At 39.3% G+C, this 19,592-nt stretch overlaps 2 protein-coding genes and 1 long non-coding RNA gene across 4 annotated transcripts in view; 2 read left to right on the top strand and 1 right to left on the bottom strand.

The window, feature by feature from the left end:
• The window catches only part of LOC129779566 (adenylate cyclase type 6), a 497,443-nt gene that overhangs the window by 80,392 nt on the left and 397,459 nt on the right, over positions 1-19,592 (top strand). The gene's annotated exons all lie outside the window — the stretch shown is intronic.
• LOC129779569 (uncharacterized) lies at positions 3,816-5,351 on the bottom strand. Its single transcript, XR_008743707.1, has 4 exons — positions 5,228-5,351; positions 5,003-5,055; positions 4,424-4,946; positions 3,816-4,343 (listed from the first exon to the last, which is right to left on the bottom strand). It is a non-coding gene; the product is annotated as an uncharacterized LOC129779569 (long non-coding RNA).
• Positions 10,130-14,920, top strand: LOC129779567 (uncharacterized). Its single transcript, XM_055787125.1, has 3 exons — positions 10,130-10,454; positions 10,515-11,355; positions 11,418-14,920. Exons 1-3 carry the CDS (start codon positions 10,372-10,374, stop codon positions 12,237-12,239), a joined length of 1,746 nt encoding a protein of 581 aa, XP_055643100.1. The 5' UTR covers positions 10,130-10,371; the 3' UTR covers positions 12,240-14,920.

The raw sequence follows: 19,592 nt of genomic DNA, 5'->3' as shown, positions 1-19,592 counted from the left end.
TGCTCATATTAATGTTTTTTCAGATTAATACATTTGCAAGTCCGTGGATAAAGGCTGTTTTTCACAATTAGAATACCGCTGTGAATACTCCTCGATTGAATGACAACAACGAAGTAATGCGGTTTCAAATAGGAGCGGTACATCAGCTCCATTGTTGTCTGGTGTATCATTGGTTTCCTAATTCATGAACAAGACCCAGGAGTTATAAATGTAGTCGGCCATATTGAATAAGAGAACATGTATTTTACTCCGACGAGACAACATTTGAACGATACGAATATTGATTTTCTTTATTTAATTTTTCTGCTTTACGATAAAAATATATTACTTTTTTTTCTCTTTACATTCAACTTTTAAGAGAACAAACATATCAGTTACGTTAATGAAATACATTGTATCAAGAACAAAGTAGCAAAATCTCACACGCATTTTACTGACAGCGCAAGATATTGAGACAACATCAAATTCAATCACCAATGCCCCTGCAGTTCATGAAAAATGAACCGAACTTAATTACAAGGCGCCTAGAAGTATGTATATCCTAAGGTGGACCAACTTGCTAAAACCACTCTTCAGCCATATTGGAAGTCTACTGTGTTTTGTTTGTAAACAAAACACAAAACGCTTGTGCCCAAGCTCGATCGTGATCAGTCTGTATCTTTAACGCTTCAAGCAAATAATTCCCCTTCTACTTTCGTCCGTACTGTTTTCATATACCGCTCCCCTAACCAACTTAGTGACGAAACGGCCTCACCTTAGGATATACTTCTAGGCGCTTTGCTTAATTACATGCAACCGACACTCCGTTAGCGTAGAAACACACTAGACGGCTCTACCGCGCGATTTTCACAATGACAAGTCGCAGCAGGAGCTCGATGTAAAACACATTCAGCGGCTTTCGACGGTTTCACTATCTGCCATTATTATATGTTTATAGACGGATGCAACACGATTCTATGGTACAAGGTACGACTGTTTGGACAGTAAGTGGATTAGAGGGGCAGTATATAAAGACAGAATGATGGGAAACGGAAGAGGGTATGTTTACCTGAGCGAGAGGGAGAGAGAACTTGATCACAAACGTCTGAAATATTGCATTTCTCGACAATTTGGATGGAATTATCCGCAGCTACATGACTGCAGAGTGGATTTCACGTATTGGCTCACCTGAGAGTACATTTATTATTGCCTTGCTTTATTTTCACCTTTCAAAAGTGCATAAACACCAAGGCGGTATAATAAGGTGGAATGTTATGTCAGAACTGCTGTTCAGCCATTACTTGAGTTCGAATTGACAGCGGCCAAACGAACGGCTAAAGGGTGTGTCACATCAAATTGCATCACGGAAAAAACGCTGTAGAAATTCGCCCAGTAGACCGATCCTTTTGAAAATTTTAGACATTAAAATAAAAACTATTAAACAACTTTTGGCATTTTCTTTTCATTCATATTTCGAGCCCAAGCCCGTATGCTCGCACCTTCCTCTTTACCCCGTCCATAAGGTTCTGTACAACGTCAGGTTGTAGTTTTTTTGAACAGAAATCCATTTTCTCTTGAAGTCCGCCTCCGATTTGACAACTTTTGGGTTCTTCCGGAGGGCCTGCTTCATAATCGCCCAATATTTCTCTATTGGGCGAAGCTCCGGCGCGTTGGGCGGGTTCATTTCCTTTGGCACTAAGGTGACCCCGTTGAATTCGTACCACTCCAACACGTCCTTTGAATAGTGGCACGAAGCGAGATCCGACCAGAAGATGGTCGCGCCCTCGTGCTGCTTCAATAGTGGTAGTAAGCGCTTCTGTAGGCACTCCTTAAGGTAAACCTGCCCGTTTACCGTGCCGGTCATCACGAAGGGGGCGCTCCGCTTTCCGCAAGAGCAGATCGCTTGCCACACCATGTACTTTTTGGCAAACTTGGATAGTTTCTGCTTGCGAATCTCCTCCGGAATGCTGAATTTGTCCTCTGCGGAGAAGAAGAACAGGTCCGGCAGCTGACGAAAGTCCGCTTTGACGTAGGTTTCGTCGTCCATTACCAGGCAATGCGGCTTCGTCAGCATTTCGGTGTACAGCTTCCGGGCTCGCGTCTTCCCCACCATGTTTTGCCTTTCGTCGCGGTTAGGAGCCTTCTGAACCTTGTATGTACGCAGGCCCTCCCGCTGCTTGGTCCGCTGGACGAATGAACTTGACAAATTCAGCTTATTGGCGACATCCCGGACCGAACTTCTCGGATCACGTCTAAACCGCTTAATTACGCGCTTGTGATCTTTTTCACTGACGGAGCATCCATTTTTGCCGTTCTTCACCTTCCGGTCGATGGTTAGGTTCTCGAAGAATCGTTTTAGTACTCTGCTGACCGTGGATTGGACGATTTCCAGCATCTTACCGATGTCCCGATGTGACAACTCCGGATTCTCGAAATGAGTGCACAGGATTAATTCACGACGCTCTTTTTCGTTCGACGACATTTTTCCAAATTTACGAAAAATTTACAGTGAAGCATGGCCAACGTGATCTATACACTCTTATCTGATTATAAGCGAAAGCTGAAGATATAATTCCTAAAAATTAAATTTCTACAGCGTTTTTTCCGTGATGCAATTTGATGTGACACACCCTTTAGAGTTTTCCGAGAAAGAGAATAACAAATGGCATGCAATGAGGAGTGCATGCCGCTATATGTTTGCTGCGCATAAATGTTGGTTTTGTTTACGCTGTTGGCATCATTGTAGTGTTTCGGTGACTGCTGCAAGTTATTGTCTGCATTGCTGTTCTACGGGACTTGAGGGTTGTTGCCGTTGCTGCTGGGATTGGAAACTCAGCGATTGTGGGAGCTTTGCTAGTGGGTATATAAAAGAGGTGGCTCTTAATAACCGGTGGGCTTGTGCCGTACTGCTTTAGCTGAAGACTTGCCTGATCGTTCGGGTTGTGAGACACGAACCACCTGTCAATTCCAGCTCCTTGATAAACACTAAGCGTAAGAACACACTGGACGGCTCTCCCGCGCGGATTTTGCAATGACAGGCCGACGCGGGGCCTCGATAATGGAATGTGAATGAGATAAAACACACAAGGCGGAGCGAGTGTGTAAACATCGCTCTCGCTCAGGTAAACATCCCTCTTCCGTTTTCCACCATTCTGTCTTTATATACCTCCCCTCTAATCCGCTTACTGACCAAACAGTTGTACCTTGTACCATAGACTCTTCTTGCATCCGTCTATAAAATATAATAATGGCAGCTAGTGAAGCCGCCGAGAGCCACTGGATGTGTTTTACATCGAGCTCCTGCTGCGACTTGTCATTGCGAAAACCGCGCGGGTGAGCCGTCTAGTGTGTTTCCACACTAATACTCTCACAAAACCGTTGCGGCGCATCATCTCTATCGAGCCACCGCAGCGAATGGGGAACCGTACAACAGTGATTTAGGAATCGTACACACCCGCCCCGCCTTGTGTGTTTTATATCATACACATTCTATTATCGAGGCTCCGCGGTGGTCTGTCATTGCAAAATCCGCGCGGGAGAGCCGTCCAGTGTGTTCCTACACTGAGAGGAATAATTAGTATATATGACCAATTTTTTGGTAAATATTACCAATTCGTTAGTCATTTTCTACTCTACTAATCATTGGTACATCCTACGAATAAAAATTGGTAGGCATAAATGTCAAACAAAACTACTAGTTTGTAAATCCAATGTTGGCTCAATTTCGAACTTAGTTATGGCTGATTTGTTTGCCCTCCATTGGTTGGATAATGACGATATTTTTCAAATAATTATTTTGTATTGCAAATATTTTTATTCTTATTAATATTCTTTTTTCTATTCTTAATTTTATAAAATTATTGAAAAAGCTTTTCCTGTAGGTTTTCCTTTCCCTTTCCTGCTTCCTCAAATCGGCACCACGTAGTACGTACTCGGATGGGACATCAAAACAGTAATCCTCGACAATGTATGTTGCACGCTCTTCGTTTTCCTTGATGTGGCTCACGCTGGTTACGGGTGTCTCATAGAGCCCCCGCAGACTGCAGACTGTTTTACGGCCGTAGCTTGATCGGCCAACTTAATCAGTATGGAGAGATATGCATATGCGCACATTATACCGATTCAGTTGGGTCGGTTTTTGCACTAACATGCCAACTCGATCAAATTTTCTGCCGATAAAAAGTATGCAGTCTGCGGGGGCTCTTATGCGAATACGTTGTCAAATATGATAACCACACAGAATAGCGATATTTTTACAAAATAGAACGAATTGCGTAACAAAGTGGCAAACATTTTAAAAATAAATAAGCATTTACCTATTTTCACTGGAAATCCCAATCGAAACTGACAGCGGAACATCAAATCTGCCGTAAGAAAAATTTTGTTATTAATAATATTCCAAACATCTTTCACATATCTAACTACACAGGAAGTCGAAATTTACCTAAAATAGCCACGTTCGTAGCACTATCAACCGGTTTCGAAACCAGCGCCAAATCTTTTTCATTCTTGCCACTATCGAACGCCTTCGCTGACGGATCTTTACCTTTGTCTATTTCCCTTGGCGTATTGGCTGATTGCCGACGCCTCCGCCTCGGTCGAATTATCCGGTTGCGCATCCAATGATGTCCTCCGCGCTTCGACCAAAATTAGGAATGTTACGACTTGCTGTGGCGCTCCATATCCGAGCGAAGGCAGCAGGTACCGATCCAGTAATGAAGTGCGTTGAAGCAAATTTTCCATACAAACTGACTCTCTCCATTATCCTTGGACACGGTTTTTTGATGTTGTTGAGCGACCGGACGTGAAGTCGTGATTTGCGAAGGAAATTATATTGCAGATGGGACACATATATCGCTTTCCCTCCGTCCGAAGATTGTGGAACTTCCGCCGTCGCATATTGTTCATCAGCTAGTGCAGTTTTTACGACTGCGTGAACCCTTGTTATTGTTTTATATAAATAAAGGCTGAAAAAAGGAAAATATTTAGTTAAAATGAATCATAACAAAAGCAAAATGTTTACCTCCGAATCGTTTCGCTTCCACTGGATAAATGGCGATTGCACACACACAGTTGCTAGGAATGAAAATACTCAAGGTTATTTATGCTATGAAGTAAAATGTACGAATCATTGGTAGGGATGTATATTGCATCTGACATCAGTTTAACAATGTTTTGGTAACATGTACAAAAAATGTGTACATTTTACCAATGTTTCGACTACCAAAGATTTGGTAACTGCACTTACTAATGTTTTCCTCCAGTGTACGCTTACGTGGAACATTTGGTTTTGCATTATTCCCTACACTCATTCGTTTCACTGTCTCACTGATAATGATCACCCGAAATATTCATACGCATCTTCGATCAGCTGACACTGGAAGGGAACAAAATTCCATTCAGTGAAATATCATCTCACTGACACCGCGTCAGATGTTTGAAAGCGTGTTCGTGTGTATGTTTCTAGCCCCGGTCCCAGTTTTGTGCCGCTTATTGCACACACATCGATGGGCAACGGCACATTCGAGTGCTGAGTTTATAGGTGTATGACAGGGACACACAGGGACACTATGAAAGGTGATATTTTCGGCTTGAGCATTCACTGACATCGAGAATGAACTGATATTTCTGTCGATGGAACGAAAACTATGTCAAAACAAACGTGATGGTGAGCCAGCAGTCATAGGCACCGCGATAGAAAGAAGAGAAAATTTGCGGTTGATCAATTTCGACACTCCATAACATTTTTTTACATTGAATAAAATAATATATGTCATGAAACTAACTATCGAACAATTAAAAAATTTCAACCCCTATCCTAACGGAAACACCCACTTCTGATTGGTCGAAATTGACGACACATGCGGCAGGTCCCTAAGGCTAGACGCAAATTGAGAAGCGTATAGCGCTCGTAAGCGAACGCGAGACTACCAACACGACTCATACGTGCCACAAACGTAGCGTGGTGGAGCGCATATTGAGTCGCAGTTTGGTGTAAATAACATGCCACTCGCATACAATGACTGATTAACACAGAGTTGCGCGATATATTTATTTACTAACACAATCACCCGACCAGTACAGCCATACAGTGTCAAACCCACGGCGCTATATGATTGTTCACCAACACAACTACCACAACCGGCATGACCAGCACGAGAAACTGTGGTTCAGCCACAGCGTCGCGCGAGTCGTGTCTCACGAGCGCTCCACCACCTAACAGAGACATCAAAACCAAGCTGCCTGGGGGAATGCGGCATTGCAAACACATGAAAGTAGGGGGAGCTTTTTTCCCACCGATATGTATTCCCTAACAGAGCTTTCTAATCCAAGGTGTCTAGGGGAAATCAACATGTAAATATCCTCGTAGTCGATAGTTTAACTAACGACGCGAACAAATGGATAGTGCTCATTGTAACTAGCGTGGGCATAGCTGATTGCATACGTGCTGGCGAATAAGTTGGGAGCGATGAACAAGTGTTTTTTCGTTCCAATAAGAATCTTTCGATGGGTTGATTGAAGAACGATGTTTCAATGAGCTGAATAGAACTTATGCTTGATAGAATATAAATAAAAATTAAATTTGGAACTTTTATGTTGGTTGCTTCGTGAAATTTAATATCAACGACCGATCATGTATTGTAAAACTTTTAGCACAACTGTAAGAGTAAAATTGTATATGGTAGCTATTGTGATAAAATGACTTGAAATATGAAATGATTTTTTTTTCTCCCAAGGAAAATTCATGCGACGAGCAAAATTGGAAAAATTAAGAAATATTTGAAAAAGTGATTTCACATATGCTCTACATATCGTATTGGGTGCTGTTAGCCCAATTGAAATTCCCATTGAGGCATGTAGCATGGTGTTCCGTTGAGTTTAAAGCGAAAAGGAAATGGGTTGAATAAACACTCAGAAAATAAAAAAATGTGAATGAAATTACTTTTTCCATTTCAAATATATTTTCTCTATACTAAAGTAATACTTTTTTTCTGGTGAGAAAACTTGTGTTCGATAATGATAATTATCTTATATTACTTTGATGAGCATTTTTTCTTTATTTCATCCATACATAATACAGAAGCCATCTCGTCCAGGCCCACAGAGAGCGGCTTTGGTACGTGAAACGCACCATCTAGTGACTAATCACCATCCTTCCATCATTATCACTCGGTTATGGACACTGGTGGAGTGAAAAAACAATACCTAACAACCAGACAAAACGGGCCCAAATCATTATCGAAGAGTTTAACAATGTAATTTTTCAAACATATCCAAAATCAGCATGCAGCAGATAGCCTAACGGAATCCTACGTCAACTATGCGGTCGTATCTTGGACACAACCCTCCTGTGGCTTTTTTATTAGAAAATATGAAGTATATAATTCCCATACATCATTTTAAGTTGTTTTCATGTTGCATTTTTTGTTTTTTTATCATTCAAAAGAACAAAAAACGAAATTCAAGAAAGTGAATGATATGTTGAAAAGAATGATGATATGGGGCGCTCAGAAGGAATGTGGTGTAAGTGACATGATCGATTTTCTTTTTTTTTTTCATTTTGCTATGTAAACCGATATTTGGAGTTCTGATTTATCGTCCACATTTTCAAATGAGTTGGGAATGTGTTTGCAGCAAAGTTGTGACCAAAAGAGAAAGTCGATGAAGAAAAAATCGAACATGTCACTTATACTCCTTATCTTTTGGATCACATCATATGTTTTTTATCTAGTTCTTCTGTCAATTGTGACCTCGCTTGCTGCGGATTTGATCGTCCAATCGGCCAATGAAGTTATCCCTATGAAGTTATCCACCCTATAGTCTCCTCGCCCTTGCGACTTTCTATTGTTCCCAAATATCAACTATAACTCAGAGTATCAAGGAAGCAGTTACCAAGGTTAATTGCGTAATGGCGAGTTTACATTAGGGAGATCTATAGCGATAGATGGATTTATTCACGTGAAAATATGTGTAAACGGGTGAGAATAAATATGATACACTTATTCGAGGTATATATAACTTGAATAAATTCAGCATATGTAAACGCTTGTGAATTTCTCACTGGTGAGAAATCACTAAAGTTGGATGCAATTCTACTTCAGGTGAATAAATTCACCTATGATATGAATATATTCATTATAGAAGTTCACGCTAGTGTAAACGGTTGATGCGATTTCTATAAATCTCATCATATTTCTTCACATGAATATATCACTAGTCTAAACCCACCCTAAGACTATTAATCGTTGTAAGGCCAATATTTTGTTAAGCAATTCCCAGAATTAAATTGTAACGCCTCGTATATATGATGCTCGGTAGACTATCGAGAATGTTTTAGAGCGTGATGGAGAAGTATATTAAAATGCTACTACAGTAGGCTATGATATTTTAAAGTTCTGCAACAAACAAATCTGCCAAATCTTGGAAAATTGTTCGGAAAATAAAGTAACTTTTTTGAGATTTACTTTATTTTTCTCCCAAAAATTCACAATGAACTTTAATTATCAACCTAATTATTTATCTTAAACTGCTCTATGATTCGTTCTCAGCACCAAATTGATATCTCTTTTACTTCCGTGGCAATTTCGTTTTACGCATCTTCAAAAACCACGAATTCTACTCCATTGTATCCATATTAACATTTGTTTGGAATGAACAGCTCAAACCCTTTTATTGATAAATACGGAAAAATCAGGGTTTCGAATCACGCTGGTTTACAAATTCTTGCAAATGCAAAACATATTTCATTTATTTCAAGTTAAAAAAAACTAATATTCATTTCACGTGTCAACATGGACATTGTCTTATGGGCACCTTACACGATCAAAATGATTGACAATAAGTGTCTTCAATATCGTGACAGTCAGGCTTTTGACATCCGATCTAACCTCAATCAATGCCACCTTACACGGTCAATATCGCCATCAACCTGGGAGTACGAAAGTATCCGCTATGACTAGTGGCGACATTCGAGTTTGGGATCCAAACTATTCTCCATCAGATTAGGAGGCTCTAAAGCAATATTAAATTGCTCAGATTTGAATGAAAATTCCTATCTAGCGTTATTTTATTACTTGATGCAAGAAGTCCTGCCCCTAACTTAACCTATTTCCTCTAATTTTTTCAACATTCCTATCAAACTCATTATTTTAATATAAAATCAATTTCAGACACAATTTCGTATAGGCTGTTCCTTTCAGTTTCAGAGATGCCAGTTTTCTTAGTTTGCGAAAATATGTGCAAGTTATATTGTCTGCAATCAAATATTTTTATTGTATGAATAAGATTATATGAGGGGCTGAGAAGTATAGTGGTGTAAGTAATATGTTCGAGTTTCTCTTCATCGACTCCCACTTTTGGTTATAACTTAGCTCCAAACATATTCCGAGCTTATTTGACAATGTGAGCGATTGGCCAGATCCTCAATCATCTGTTCTGTAGCAAACTCAAATTGGAACGTTTTTGCAGCTGAGCTATTCACGAAAGAAAAAGTTGATGGTGGAAAAATCGATCAAGTCACTTACACCGCTTTTCTTTTGAGTCCCTCATATATAATTTATAGATCATATTCACCCTACACGCACGTTTTTTTCCGCCTATGATTTTCCCAGATCTTCTCATTCTCCAAATTTGATAGCAGAATATTAAGAAACACACAACATAGACTAAAGTGTTACGTGTTACTTAGACTGTTACGTTTCATCCATTGTCTCAACGTCACATTGTTAGTTTACTTTGATATTTTGATTTGTATTGCGAAAAGTACCATATTTTGCTATTAAAAGTATCGGTTTTCCAAACCAAACGCTCATTTATGCTTCCTAGAATTTCTGAAGTTTATCAAATTTAATTGCAATCGCTAAAAAGACTAACAAAAATTAAATGTCTTGCATGAAATGCACGCCTGCAAATCTGGCAACTCAGTCTGGAATTACGTGAGGTAAAACGTCAACATCATCCATCCATATGAAATGTCACGATATTGATGCTCGAAAATCAGAAAATCCAGATTTCTGCGTCGTCGGCTATGTTCAGCTGTCATTATGCTCTCAAATGTCATCATATTGTCAATAATATTGACCGTGTAAGGTTCGCTTCACTCCACTCCCTCCCCATGGACAAGCATTGACATTTTCGCATCCCCTAAGAATAATTGACGCAACGTGACGTGACGGAACGTGAACGTGACGTGATGTTGTATGTGAATCGCACTTTATACTGCAGTATACGCAAGGAAGCCACTCGAAAGCTTCAACACCTACACATCAAACATAAATGTTTCCGTTCCCTCTGTTTTCACTTCGATAAGAGAAACATTTGGCACACTTCGATTTGAAAATAGGTTTTTCGAGAAGTTCAATTTAGTTCTAAATGTAAGTTTGTGAGTTCACTATGGGTATTCGATCGATGGAGACATTTCTTCGAAAAGTGGTTCCGAATGGATTTTTCAAAATAAACTTCGAAGATGAAATCCGGTAATGTTATCGCCATTTTTATGTTTATGTTTTAGCTTATCGATATGTCTTTGGTTACAGTAAATACTACGATGCTGATCCGAAAGCTCCAGCGCCGATTATTGTTATCGACTTGATGGCGATGAGACAAGCAATGTGCCAAGTTGATGTTGATGGACAGATTTGCGGTGGGCGGCTTAAGGTTGCGTATAACCTAATGGATGAATTCTTCACACGACTCAAAAGTTGTGGTGCGATATTGGAATTCATTTGCGATGGTCCATTACCGCTACTTAAGTATGGCAGATGGTGTGACCGACAGAAAGATTCGTATCAAAGCATGCTGGAGCTTTATGATCGAATTGATCGAGGATGCTTCACACCGGATTTGATTATGGAGGACATATTCGTCTTTCATTGGTGCTATCCACTGAAGCAGCTGGCAAGGAAACATGGCCGTTTAATAATTTCATACGAGATGGAATGTGATCAGCAGCTAGCGGCGTATGCAACAAATGCAAACGCTTTGGCAATTTTGTCAAACGATACTGATTACATGATATTCGCTGGTCAATGGCATCTGTGGTCTTCCAGAGATATCAATTTTCAAACGATGAGCACACTGGAGTACAATCGACGAGCTTTGCAGGAGACTTTGCAACTCAGTTACCCACAAATGGCTCTCTTGGCTTCATTAGCCGGCAATCATACGATTGCTTACAGCGAAGTCCAACATTTCCACGCAAAACTTGGCAAACTAAAGGATAAATTTCATAACTTGGCCCACTTTATACGGCAGCATCCAGACAATTGGCATCGTGTGGATGAACTACGCAAGCTACTGACGCGAGTCTTTGGGAGAGCAGCTGTGAACCGAGATTTAATTGCTCGATTTCAGCATAGTTTGAACACCTATAAAACGGTGAGCATTTAACGTTTTAACCGTACCGAATTCATTTGACTTTATTTTACGTCTTATTTTAGAATTACCGCTCTTGTAATTTAGATCTATCGAAAGATAACATTCTGACCATTCTGCAGGAACGAGGCTGTATTTTTCAATGCACTGCTTGGCTTGGAAAGTCTTACGAAGTCTCGATTAGTCAAATCGATTTACGAGCAGATCATTTTGGCACGCGGTTTCCACCAATGATTGTCTCAATTCTGGCGCGCCAGGCAGGGATTATTTTATATCACAAGCGAAATCAGCGTCAAATTACTGATTTTAGCCAGTTTAAATTGCTTATCAAGCCTTCGCATGATGCTGATTTTTCACTTCACCAGCATCGTGCAGTATTTCCAAACAGTATCGAGCCACCATCGTTGGTGGATCTTCTATCGAAAGAACCAGGGAAACGAAAACATTTGCAAGATATTAAACTACGGATCTACAGCTGGATCGTTTCCGATACGCTGAGCAATCTGCGATTGAAATCGATTCCGCAAAACATCCTGGTGACGGCCGTCACTCTCTATTGCCTCGTTGAAAACCACTTGTTAAAACATTTTGAAGCGGATTTGTTACTACAAGTGGCGTACGATGTAATCAACGATAAATATGACTACCGCGTAGCTCAACTGCCGTTACAACTCAACGGCAGAGCATATCGTATTACCTTTCTCTACCTTTACATGTATAATGAGCTTCAGAATGCATTCAAAGGACTTGGTTTAAATGAAGAAGACTTGAACGACTATCCGCCCTTTGACGGAATGCTGTTCCAGAATCGCTTCCAGGACTCGAGTCAACAAGAGAGTAATTTGGATGAAATAAGAGACTGGAGAATTTATGATGGCTTGGTTTAGCGAAAGCAGATATGGTATTGTTGTATTAAAACAAAAATATATATATATATATACATATATAATCACAAGTAAACTAATCAAAAACCTGCTGATTGCTATTAAACTATTTATCTTATATCTAATGTAATTAATATTGGGCACGAATTGATCTGTCCCACCGGATAGTTTACAAAATATACTAATAATATACAATTATTTTATTTTATTGCTAGCTGACCCGGCAAATGTTGTTCTGCTATATAAACTATTTCTAGTTAATTTTGTGGTTGGAAAATAATAAAAATAACTATTGTGTATTTGAATGTTTGAATGATTTATAAAATTAATCGAGTTGATTCGATCAAATAGAACAAAAAAGCGAAAGTGTGTTTGATGTGCATCATGTCGTAAATGACGGTGCGCATTGTCATTCGGTAATCGACATACGCGTTTTAATTGGTCCGGCATGTAAAGAGTCAAATTAAATCGACGTTTAATTGTTTGATTCGCGTTGATCGTGAAAATGGATAAACGAAAGGTTTCCAATGGAAGTTTCGCATTGAGTGCGACAACAGGTATGAAACATAATTTGAGGATATTATTTTCCTGTAATGTAATCAATGTTTTTGTCACGCGAAAATAATGTCAATTTTCATGACATTTCAAGTTACATTCGAATGCCCCTCTTATATCATGGACAGACATACAGCTGTACTTGCGTTGTACTTCGAAAATTGTATGTGTCACCATGTACAGCGCTAGAACCATGCAAGCAACTCGGTACAATCGCTGTACCTGTACCGACCTATTTTACCGCTGTACATGGCTTCAGTTGTACTGTGCGCAGTGCCATAGACGGTTAGTGGTGGGTAGCATAAACAAAACGAATCAAAACATTTGGTATACATTCTTTTCATTGACTTTCTCTTGAGTTAATAACTTAGATTGGAAACATATTTGTTGTGTTCGATAGTTTAGACGCTGAATAAAAACCTTTTTCATTGAAATATTGGTGAAAATACAATGCAATAAATTCAAACTTCTGATTGTCAGTCTGACATGCGGTACAATGTACAACCAAAGTATGTGTGTCATGCTATCGTGGTACCTGTACAACGCTGTACACGTACAGCGCTAGTACAGTTGTATGTTTGTCCATGGTATTAGCAAAGCTTCCATTTGAATATGGCGTCGATTGTTTACAAAATTCGGTTTTTTAGCTGGTCCAAGTTAACGTTCGCCCAGTTAGCGAACGATTACTGTATAAATCGAATCGAGAAGTCGATACAATCATAATCACTATCACACCAAGCAAAATTTCGTATTTTGTAAATCGAGATAATCTCTTACCGAGCTCTAATTTCCTGTGTTGCAATTGTATATATTTAGGCGTTTCTCAAATGTTTTCCAAAGGAAAAAGGAAAATATCAGGGGTGCAAAAAAAAACCAACATAATTCTCTGACACTTTGCGACAAATAAACCAAACCACTCGAAAAATTCTGACAGTTTCAACAATAACTATCACTCGGTCGATGCTATCGACATGCTCGGAATCTATAATAGTAAAATAGACCTAATGAGCAAAACTCTCACTGGCTCGATTTCTATAATAGGGCCCATTAAATCGTAAAACTTGCCATATTCTGAGTTGTAAATAAAGTGGAATCGAGTCAAAATCTTATATAATGATGATCATAGAATACATTATCTACATCTTAAATCGCATAAAAAGTGAGAGCCTCGATTCTATCACCACTACAGACTTAACTTCAATTCGGTATCGGTAATCGAATTTTCAGGTGGAAAAACGACCGAACGCAAAAATTTTTTTTCGAGATAACGGTAAATATTGACGTTTTGAGCAATTATTTGGCATTCACTACAATAGATCAAACTAATGGTCGCAGTGGTACAATGCTCCTACAGAAGAATTATTTGGCATCAAAAAAATGAGTGGGTTATATCTATGATATAACCGCAAGGTTGACGTGGAACTACCTTAGCTTAGCAATCATTCGTTTGTATTGATTAAATTCTTGATTGAATGAAACAGTTTCCAAATTCAATTGAGTTCAATATATTTTCTCTGTGAGTGAAAAAAATGAACAAATGCCGTGTAAAGTCAATTCATTTATTGTGATTGATTGTTCTTCGTTACAAGTAAATTTAATGACGGACCTTTCACGTTTGGTATGATGACTAGAACAAAATATATGTACGGAAGAATTATCAAACGTTTGATGAACCAGCCTAAGGCTGAAAATCTTTCCAATAAAGACAAAAAAAAATTATCAAACGATTATTCTATTTTACATTTCCCTCTGAAGTTTACATCCCAAAAGTGTACATACTTCTCGAATCTCGAATTTGCTTGAAACTGGGAAGTTCATTCGCTTCTAGTGTCTGCACGATTTTCCCAGGTTCCTAAGTTTAGAAGATCATGTTAGGACAGACATATTCCACTCTGCACAAAGGCAAGCGAGGACAAAAGTACTCGCAGTTTGCATTTATTTGCAGAGCCGATTTCCCCAGAAACCTCGGTTTTGAAGTCTGTGTTAGGGAAACACATTTCAATCGGAACAAAAATACCCCCGATTTGTATGAATTCGCAATGCCGATTTCCCCACGCTTCATGGATTTGAAGTCTGTGTTAGGGAAACACATTCCAGTCGGAACAAAAATACCCCCGACTTGCATGAATTTGAAATACCGATTTCTCCAGGCACCTTGGTTTCTATTAGGGAACACATTTCGGTGGGAACAAAAGCTCCCCCTACTTTCGTGTGTTCTTCTTCTTCTTTTTGGCTTTAAGAGGGTTTAAACTTTTCAGTTCACTCGCCTCTAGGCTCTTTCGTGTGTTTGCAATGCCGATTTCGCTGCTTGGTTTTAAAGTCTGTGTTAGGGAACATTTTTCGATGAGAACAAAAGTCCCCCTACTTTCATGTATTTGCAATGCCGATTTCCCCAAGGCTGCTTGGTTTTGATGGCTGTGTTAGGGAAACCGTAAATCGGGCCAATCAAAACGATGCAGTTAGGGCGGTTAGATAACGCCTAATATTTCACAGTTATTCAATTGTTTATCTAATGAAAAACAACATTTTGTTAGTTGCGATAGATGCGTAGAAATATTCTCTATCAAGTGATGCAAACATCTCTCCTATCCAGTACGAAATGTTCGAGCTATAAGCATTCGAAATCTTTCATTTTTTCCTGCATGTTCTGTGTTTAGGTTTTCATTTTACCCTCCATATATTCCGGTTAGACGTAGTCCCACGTCAAAAGTACTCGCAGTTTGCATGCATTTGCAATGTCAATTTCCTCACGCTCCTTGGATTTAAAGCCTGTGTTAGGGAAACACATTTCAGTCGGAACAAAAATATCCCCGACCTGCATGAATTTGCAATGCCAAACGCTGCTTGGTTTTGAAGTCTGTGTTAGGGAACACATCTCGGCGAGAACAAAAATCCCCATACTTTTATGTATTTTCAATGCTGATTTCCACAAGGCTGCTTGGTTTTGATGGATGTGTTGGGGAAACCGTAAATCGGGCCAATCAAAACGAGGCAGTTAGGGCGTTTAGATAACGCTTAACATTTTACAGTTATTCAATTGTTTATCTAAGGAAAAATAACATTTTATTAATTGCGATAGAAGCGTAGAAATATTTCCTATCAATTGATGCAAACATCTTTCCGATCCAGTAAGAAATGTTCGAGTTATAAGCATTCGAAATCTTTCATTTTTTCCTACATGTTCAGTGTTTAGGTTTTCAATTTACCCCCCATATACTCCGGTTAGACGTAGTCCCACGCCAAAATTGTTTTTTGACGTAGGACTACGTCTAACCGGAAGATATAGGGGGTGAAATGGAAATCTAGGCACTGAACAAGTAGGAAAAAATGCAAGATTTGGAACGCTTATAACTCGAGCATTTCTCAATAGATCGCAAAGGTTTTTGCATCAATTGATAGGAAATGTATCTACGCATCTATCACAACGAATAACATTTCATTTTTCTTGAGATAAATAATTGAATAATTGTGAAATATCAAGCATTGTCAAAATGCACTTTGTGTCCATTTTTGATTGGTCCATTTTGTGCTCCTCAAATCGTACCGACCAAAACGGGCAACCAGAGCAGCAGCGAAATAGAATGAAGCACGATTGGAAAGGAAAAAGAAAAAAACAGGAAGTGGGTTATATCTATGGTATAACCGCAAGGGTGACGTAGGACTATCGTTGATTTAGAGATCATTTGTTTGAAGTTGAATCTAAATCCATTCTGAATGAATGAATAAATGAATATTTGGGAGACTTCGAAAACGAGAGCGTTACGTTGGAGGCACAAGGTTTTATGCATCCAATATAGGATACGAAAAACCTTGTTCTGAAGAATAATCTTCAGAAGCTAACCTGCTAACTGTACTTGATTGACAAATCACAAACCTAAATGTATTATATGGATATTTTATGGATAGAAAACATTAAAATAAACTCTTTCACATGAATGTAATTTTAAATTCCCAGAGGAACTGGCAGATTATTTTCAGTAACGATTAGATATTTCCACATTTTCCTCGATACTGGAAGCCCACCAGTGGTTAATACTAACTCGATAACCATCTGTTAATAGTACTTGATTGAAACATATTTGGTCACAGTGTTACATGAATAGAAAACATTCAAATAAACTCTTTCACATGAATGTATTTTTAAATTCCCAGAGGAACTGGCTGATTATTTCCCAGCAATGATTAGATCTTTCCGGAACTTTCTCGATGCTGAATGGCATCCAAACGGAAAGAATTCTGCGCGTGAATGTGTCGATCCTTCGCCGTCCACCTCCTCCAGCACGTTAGGCAACGATGTTGTCTTGTCGATGTCCTCACGAAAAATGAATGTGTCTCACCACCAGAATATCGCTTAAGCATGCTTTTTGTGTGTGATTGAATCGAGAGAAGGTGTGGTTTAGGATGGCAATTTGGAAGGCAAACTAGAGGGGAATGAACTCTCTGAGCTCGGAACTTTCGGCGACAGAGCAAGAATCGATTGCGGGCGCATACAATATTGGATACGGAAATATCCTACTGATGGGGAAGAAAAATCTTCAGAAGCCATCCTGTTAATGGCGATTGATTGAAAAATCACAAAACCAAATGTATTTGGTCACAGTGTTACATGAATAGAAAACATTCAAATAAACTCTTTCACATGAATGTAATTTTAAATTCCCAGAGGAACTGGCAGATTATTTTCCGGATCTTTCTCGATGCTGAATGGCATCCAAACGGAAAGAATTCCGCGCGTGTATGTGTGTGTGTGTGTAGCGGCTGCTTCGAGATCTTCCCGGGGAACCGTTCGTGGCATCACTCTCCTCCTGATGGATTCATGTCTAGCCTAAGGTGCACAAACAGGCTCTTGGTGACACCGTTCATCATGATAAACGATAAACGAAGAGCTTCACCACAACAGCGACAACATGCTCCAATCGCTGTTCAATTAGAACTGAGTAGATTTCCGAGCGGCGCTCGCTTATATACCGATTGGTGATTTCAATAGCGGGGTGTAAAATCAAAGTTTCGAAAACGAAAGCGTTACGCCGGAGACCGAGATTTTGAGCGTTAATAGCTCCTAAACAACTGAACGAAATGGTATGATAAACACTTCATTCGAAAGATAAAATGTCTACGCGTTATATACTTGTTACTTTTTGATCCAAAAACTTGTTTCAATAGTCTTAAAATTGCTTTCAAAACAGGCTATTGAAATCACCAATCGGTATATAAGCGAGCGGCGCTCGGAAATCCACTCAGTTCTAATTGAACAGCGATTGGAGCATGTTGTCGCTGTTGCGGTGAAGCTCTTTATTTATCATGAAAGCGCGGATGAACGGTGTCACCAAGAGCCTGTTTGTGCACCCTAGGCCAGAAGGGAATCTATCAGGAGGAGAGTGATGCCACAAACGGTTCCCTGGGAAGACATTGCTACACACACATACACGCGCGGCTATTAACAGGTGGTTATCGAGTTGGCATTAACCACTGGTGGGCTTCCAGTATCGAGGAAAATGTGGAAATATCTAATCGTTACTGAGAATAATCTGCCAGTTCCTCTGGGAATTTTCAAAAAATATTCATGTGAAAGAGTTTAATTGAATGTTTTCTATCCATGTTACACTGTGACCAAATATGTTTCAATCAAGTGCTATTAATAGGTTGTTATCGAGTTGGCATTAACCACTGGTGGGCTTCCAGTATCGAGGAAAATGTGGAAATATCTAATCGTTACTTAAAATAATCTGCCAGTTCCTTTGGGAATTTTCAAAATATATTCATGTGAAAGAGTTTAATTGAATGTTTTCTATCCATGTAACACTGTGACCAAATATGTTTCAATCAAGTGCTATTAACAGGTGGTTATCGAGTTGGCATTAACCAATGGTGGGCTTCCAGTATCGAGGAAAATGTGGAAATAACTAATCGTTACTGAAAATAATCTGCCAGTTCCTCTGGTAATTTTCAAAATATATTCATGTGAAAGAGTTTAATTGAATGTTTTCTATCCATGTTACACTGTGACCAAATATGTTTCAATCAAGTGCTATTAACAGGTGGTTATCGAGTTGGCATTAACCACTGGTGGGCTTCTTCCAGTATCGAGGAAAATGTGGAAATAACTAATCGTTACTGAAAATAATCTGCCAGTTCCTCTGGGAATTTTCAAAATATATTCATGTGAAAGAGTTTAATTGAATGTTTTCTATCCATGTTACACTGTGACCAAATATGTTTCAATCAAGTGCTATTAACAGGTGGTTATCGAGTTGGCATTAACCACTGGTGGGCTTCCAGTATCGAGGAAAATGTGGAAATATCTAATCGTTACTGAAAATAATCTGCCAGTTCCTTTGGGAATTTTCAAAATATATTCATGTGAAAGAGTTTAATTGAATGTTTTGTATCCATGTAACACTGTGACCAAATACATTTGGTTTTGTGGCTTTTCAATCAATCGCAATTAACAGGATAGCTTCAGAAGATTATTCTTCCCCATCAGTAGGATATTTCCGTATCCAATATTGTATGCGCCCGCAATCGATTATTGCTCAGTCGCCGAAAGTTCCGAGCTCAGAGAGTTCATTCCCCTCTAGTTTGCCTTCCAAATTGCCATCGTAAACCACACCTTCTCTCGGTTCAATCACACACAAAAAGCATACTTAAGCGATATACTGGTGGTGAGACACATTCATTTTTCGTGAGGACATCGACAAGACAACATCGTTGCCTAACGTGCTGGAGGAGGTGGACGGCGAAGGATCGACACATACACGCGCAGAACTCTTTCCGTTAGGATGCCATTCAGCATCGAGAAAG

Source organism: Toxorhynchites rutilus, chromosome 3, assembly GCF_029784135.1.
Source record: "Toxorhynchites rutilus septentrionalis strain SRP chromosome 3, ASM2978413v1, whole genome shotgun sequence".
In the NCBI taxonomy this organism is placed as follows: domain Eukaryota; kingdom Metazoa; phylum Arthropoda; class Insecta; order Diptera; family Culicidae; genus Toxorhynchites; species Toxorhynchites rutilus.
Note: the sequence above shows the minus strand (reverse complement) of the source record. Positions and strands in the feature narration are given on the sequence as shown.